Source organism: Crocodylus porosus, unplaced genomic scaffold (genome assembly GCF_001723895.1).
Source record: "Crocodylus porosus isolate Cpor-Errol unplaced genomic scaffold, CroPor_comp1, whole genome shotgun sequence".
Lineage (NCBI taxonomy): Eukaryota > Metazoa > Chordata > Crocodylia > Crocodylidae > Crocodylus > Crocodylus porosus.
This window is the reverse complement of record NW_017728948.1, coordinates 31,339,419-31,345,026: the sequence shown is the minus strand read 5'-3', so window position 1 is coordinate 31,345,026 and position 5,608 is coordinate 31,339,419. Positions and strand designations below refer to the sequence as shown.

The 5,608-nt window shown below is 38.8% G+C and overlaps 1 protein-coding gene across 4 annotated transcripts in view; it reads right to left on the bottom strand.

Annotated features, from left to right (window-relative positions):
* Positions 1-294: 294 nt before the first annotated feature.
* Positions 295-5,608, bottom strand: part of PACRGL (PARK2 coregulated like) — a 22,973-nt gene continuing 17,659 nt past the window's right edge. For 3 of the 4 annotated variants that reach the window (XM_019553039.1, XM_019553041.1, XM_019553040.1), the window contains exons 7-9: positions 3,152-3,259; positions 2,161-2,241; positions 295-1,145 (exon numbers count right to left, since the gene is read on the bottom strand). In XM_019553039.1, coding sequence (XP_019408584.1) covers positions 1,089-1,145; positions 2,161-2,241; positions 3,152-3,259 — 246 coding nt within the window. In that variant the 3' untranslated portion in view covers positions 295-1,088. The other variant, XM_019553042.1, reaches the window with a different exon arrangement.

Here is a 5,608-nt window from a genome sequence, read left to right as displayed (position 1 = left end):
GGACTACTGGAGAAGAAAGAATGCAAATGTTATTTTGTAAAAATAAATCAGGTATCTATTCTGGTGTAGAGATGGGTATTAGAGGCATGTTGAAGGCTGCTCTGCTATCACCAGTGTAGGAATAATAGTAGTACAATACATGTACACCTGAAATTTGCTGTAGCGTGTTTGCGTAAAGTAAATGTGCACATTTTGTAAAAAATAAAAAAAAATTATAAGGAAAAACACCAAAAAAGGAGAACTTTTTTTTTGGCGGGGGGGGCGGGGGAAGACACCTAGCAGCATTTCTTTGGATTTAATATTTCTTTAACAAAATGGATTTATTGTTTAAAAGTTTACATACAAGTATCCTGAGTTACCAGCTTCAAGTAGTACTGAACTAACAGTTTAATACTTAAGTAATTTACCTGACAAAGTAAAGTCACCAGGATGGAGACAGGGAGAAGCGGGGCATAGGAGGAAGGATCCAGATTAACACTGTTACATCAACACACGAGTTACTATTTTTACATTATTCATACTATTGAAACAACACTATCTATGAGTGGTATAAAAATCAGTTCTTCTGTGATGATACCCTCACATTTTCCATCTGCACAAGACTCATCACGGGAATAAATTACTGCAAGTTACACCAATATCAAAATAAACAGGTACATGCCATTTAGCAATGAGTTGGTTACTGCTCAAGTAATTACAGCCAAATTCTTGCGTCATACATGATAAACACACAAACATAGTAGATGTGACAGAATTAGTAAAAGAAATTGAAATACAGAGCAAAAATTAATTGATATTTACTCTACTTTTGCAACAAATGTAGATAGCCAATTATTGAATGTAGTTTCAGATTTAGAGCACAGGAAAAAGTCAACTATTTTCCAGAATTAGACTTGCACAAGTTGATGTATGTTCACTTCATTGCAAATATTCATCTCTTCTCCCCTCAGTCCCAGCACATTCCAGGAGATTTGCAGTTAGTTTTAAACAGAATAAATTATACCCCAAGGAAATTCCAGTGATGTCCACAGGCAACTTCTGATTTCCCTGAGCTCAGCTACAAGTACAGTAACTACAACATTTCTTGTTCAAGAGGAGATGGAACAATAGGTTGGGATTTTAGATTTGATGACAGCCACACTCTCCTGTTGACAAAAATTGATTTTAAACAATAAGAAGCTTCAATTCTGATGACACCCAAGTTATGAGGTTTCCTCAACCTTGTACATATCAAAACACTATAAAACAAGCCCAAAAAAAGCTATTACAAGAAAAGCTTTGAGGACAAAACTAAGTTAAGGTAGCATTTTCTGAGAGAAATATTTTTCTAAATAGGAAAAAAAAGCAAAAGAGAAGCAAGCCACTAACTTATTTTTCCCCAAAAGGACAGACTGATATCAACTGAACTAGTTAGTGTGGTCAACTGGGCTGAAAAGGTCCAAGTTATAAGTGTAGAAAAGAATTGGAATCTCTATAAATTCAAGTTAGGATGCAAATTCTTGCTAGATTTCACAAGTGAGGGGAAAAGTCTTTTACTTATTACTCTATACATAACTAATTTAATAATTGGTGCAAAAAAGTGTAGTAGTAAACAGGAGAGCAGGGAAGAAGAAAAAAGAAAATTCAGCATGGAAAGTTACTTTATGAGGATCAGAAATAACTGGAATGAGGTACTGAATTACCAAATACGTAAACTAAATTGAGCTGACCTTGCAAAAGTAATTAAAAATTATACAGTATAACTGTTTTAGGTATTTTAGCTATGTAAATAAAAAGACAACAAGAAACAAAGACATGGGGGTGCTATGCAGTGATATTGAGGGATTATGATTATGGATAATCTAGGTGTGGCCCCAAAATTAAATGGGTACTTTCCTTCAACTTTTCTAGAAAAGATGATAACGATAATGTAAAATATGAGGCTGCAACAGAGGTGGAACCAAAAGACAAAGATCTTAATGCATTCACGTATTCCTTCCCTAAATACTGCAAGACCCGACTCATGAGACTAGAATTATAGTATGAAGCAATCCTGGGTTCTGATCCTTACTGTCGTCCCGGCTAATGTAAAATGTCTAAACAGGGCCAAATGCACGTAAGAAGGAATCAGTCTCTGTAGACATACACATAAGTAACATGTAGGGAGCAACAACAACTCACCTTTCCACCATGATGCTCTAACTTTTGTAAAGCATCTGTGATTTTCTCTTTAAATTTTTTGTCCATTAATCTCTTTGAGAGCTATTGGAAAAGTAAATAAAAAAGGATTGAAAAAAATAAAGTATTTTAGTACAATGTATGAAAAAAAATCCTAAATTTATCTTAGTTTTAATATCTAGCTTCATCTTGGATCAGAAAAATGAAAGCAAGTAGCAGCATTACAAGGACTTAGAGCTGTGCCATAGTAATACACTTATTTAAAAGCAAAAAGCAAAATGAAACTTTCAGTAACAAAATTTCAGCTCAACAGAAGGCTCTCAGTACAATAATAGCAATAGTGCAAAACAAGAAAACACCTTATTTGAATTTTCTGTAACAGGTTATTTTATGAAAAGGGCTTAACTTAGCCTTATCATAAAATACTACTGAGCAGTTTACACCTTACTTTTTAATGTAGACTTTAAGGGTTTGTCTACATGGAGGACCAAAATTACTGTTTTGGAATGGTTCTTCTGTTCTGTACTAAGAAGTTCCTGCTGGAAGTGAATTAAGTGGAAAAAACGTTACTCAACAGAAAAGTAAACATCCATTCAAAAAGCTAATGCCAAACAATTACTGCACGTAGAATTTTCAAACTATTACCTAGTTTATTTCACAATAAATTCCCTATGTAAGCAATCCTAAAAGAAAGTAGAAAGATTTTTTGCTAACTTCTTAAAAACCTTCACTGACTTTGTTTATATATATTAATATTTAAAAACACGGAGATAATTTTATAAGAAACAATATACCTTTGAAACAGAGCACCTAATCAGCCTCAAATCTTTGGGACTAGTGGATTGTTAGATCCACACAATCCACCAGATTACCACAGAGCTATAAATCTGTACAAAAGTATCAAGAAAGGCCTTTGATGGAACACTTGAAAATTCCATCATTTCTGTATGAAACAAGAGGAAATATCTCAACAAAATCATCATAAGAAACTTACATTTGTGAGTGTATGTTTCAAATGAATATTAAGTGAAGGACCAACAACTGCACTCAGCTGTACCAAAGCATTCAATCCCCTTTCAAACACTTCACCATCTGAATGGGCCTTGAAAGAGGAGAAAAATCAAAATGAATAATTTGTTTTCAAATAGTTATCCTCAACCAAATGTCCAAGCTCTCCAAAATTTAATAAAATTGAACTTAAATTACACTTAACTAGGACTTTTATACTTTTCAGAGTACTGAAACAAAGTAAAATTTAGTAATATTTAGCAGGTTGAGAACTACAAATACAGCATTAAGATACAATGTGAACATGAAAAAAAATATATTTTAGGAAAACAAACAGAAAAACATTCACTAAGCTACATCAAGAATTTGATACTGTCAGGACTAAGTTTCAAACTAATAATTTACATCTTAGACCAGAGGCAAACTGTACCAGTATATATCCTGACTTAGGTTAGAGACCTGCTTAAACACTACAGGCCCAGGCACGAAAACTGATTCAAATTTTCCAAGGTGGGTTGCTAGGATTCACTTCCATACAGTCAGCAGGGAGACACAGGTGCCTACTGCTGTGTATTACTTACTCAATCTCTCCATAATCATAATGGGTACAAGCAGAACATCTCTTGAGGGCAATTCACAGACCCTGGGCATTGCTCAGACAATAGGCAAGCAGCCAGTAAGGGGAGTGGCATCTTTGTATTTCAGATGCACAGCAAATACTCATACAGCACTGGACTTCATGGAACAATGGATGCACTCAGCAACAGCTTCAAGACATGCGGGGATGCTGCCAGCAAAAGGACACAGACACTCAGTATCTTACAGCCAAGAACACAGTCGAGATCCTGCTGCTTCGGGCACACCTCCCACAATTGATCATTTTCAACATCTTCTGTGAATCAGGGGAGGATGGAGCCACCATGTAACATTCTGGAATCTGCTCACGCAGGCAGCACACACCACAGAGGGTAAACTGAATCACAGGGTAGGGACACACTCGCATAAGTAGAGCTGCCGCATGGGCACAAAGCACTGCGAGTGAAGGAGGGGTAGCTGCTATGGTTCAGCAGCCAACATATTTACATGGCCCTGCTTTCCTCTTCTTGCAGGCAGACTGTGCTGCCAGACCCTAGCTATTGTACGTTCTGGCTGAAATCACCTCAAGCATATTCTAAATACTCTGCATATTCTGACAAAGCACCTCCCTCCCCCTATATAGGTCTTAGAGACCTCAATACTGTCTGTCAATTGAAAAGCAGCACATGGTCCACAAGGATGCCCTAACTCCTAAGGATTGTGATGACCCTACTACATTTTCTAATATATTTCTGAGACAGATTTTTAAAGGAGTTAAAAAATAGAGTCAGGGCCACCCTGCACTGCTTTCTCTGCTGACATTACAGCTCAGAATCTGGCCTGAGCTCAGCCCTAAATTATGTGGGCTCAGTGTGGAGATCTCAATCCAAAAGCGTTCCCTCCATCCTCCTTGCCTCTTCCCTCAAGGTCTAGCATGAATTCTTTGCTAACTGCCTACACACCGCAACTACAAACTTCCACTCTGAAGATATTAAGTAACGAGAGGATGCTACCAGACCCCATGGATGGCAGTTATCTAAACACCTTCCTCTTATACAGGCAAACAAGTTAGCATAATTTAGCACTCTCAGACTCAGAGACATGTAGGTCGTTTTCCCTGTTGGCTGCCGCTACTGTACAGAACTCAATTTGTGGTGATAAACAGATACTAGCTGCTTGGCTACGGGGAGGTCTGCAGGTGCTCAGGAGGCCATCCAAAGAGGCAGTTTCACAACCTGCTAAATGCTCCCTTGCAGAGCAATTCAGCATACCTCACTGCCCAGTTCTGCAGAGGGGGCTGCCAGGGATGTTGTTCCTGTCCTAGGGTGGGCACTGGCTGAGGTGCAGCAGCTGGTAATTCCATGGGAAATACTTAAGAGGATCTGGCAGGAGAGCCTAGCACTCTTCTGGTGCTGCTATGCCGCTGCTGCGTCCCCCTCAACCAAGCACACCCACCATGAGAACCACTCTCGCTCCTGTCTGGCCATGTCATGGTCACATCTTATTCATATGCTACCTTCTCCATGGATCAAGTAGTGGAGCAAAACATGTATGATCTTGTGGAGGACTTCACTGGCAAACTAATGCTCAAACAGTGAACTATACAGCAGGGTAGGTTGACACTAGGGAAGCTTCAGATGCCGATTCAATTCGGAGGAAATTCAGCCCAATTAGGTGGCCAAATCTCCACATCAGAATTGAATCAAGAGACCAGGCAAAAGGTCCAAATTGATTTGAAGCTCCCCGGATCGTTTCAGAGAGCTTCAGCGATTCAGGCAGTCCTCAGTTGCTGTAGCAGGGAGCTGGCCCCAGACTCTATGCTGGCAAGTAGGGCGCGGGGACCATGGGGGACCCCTGCCAGGCCCCA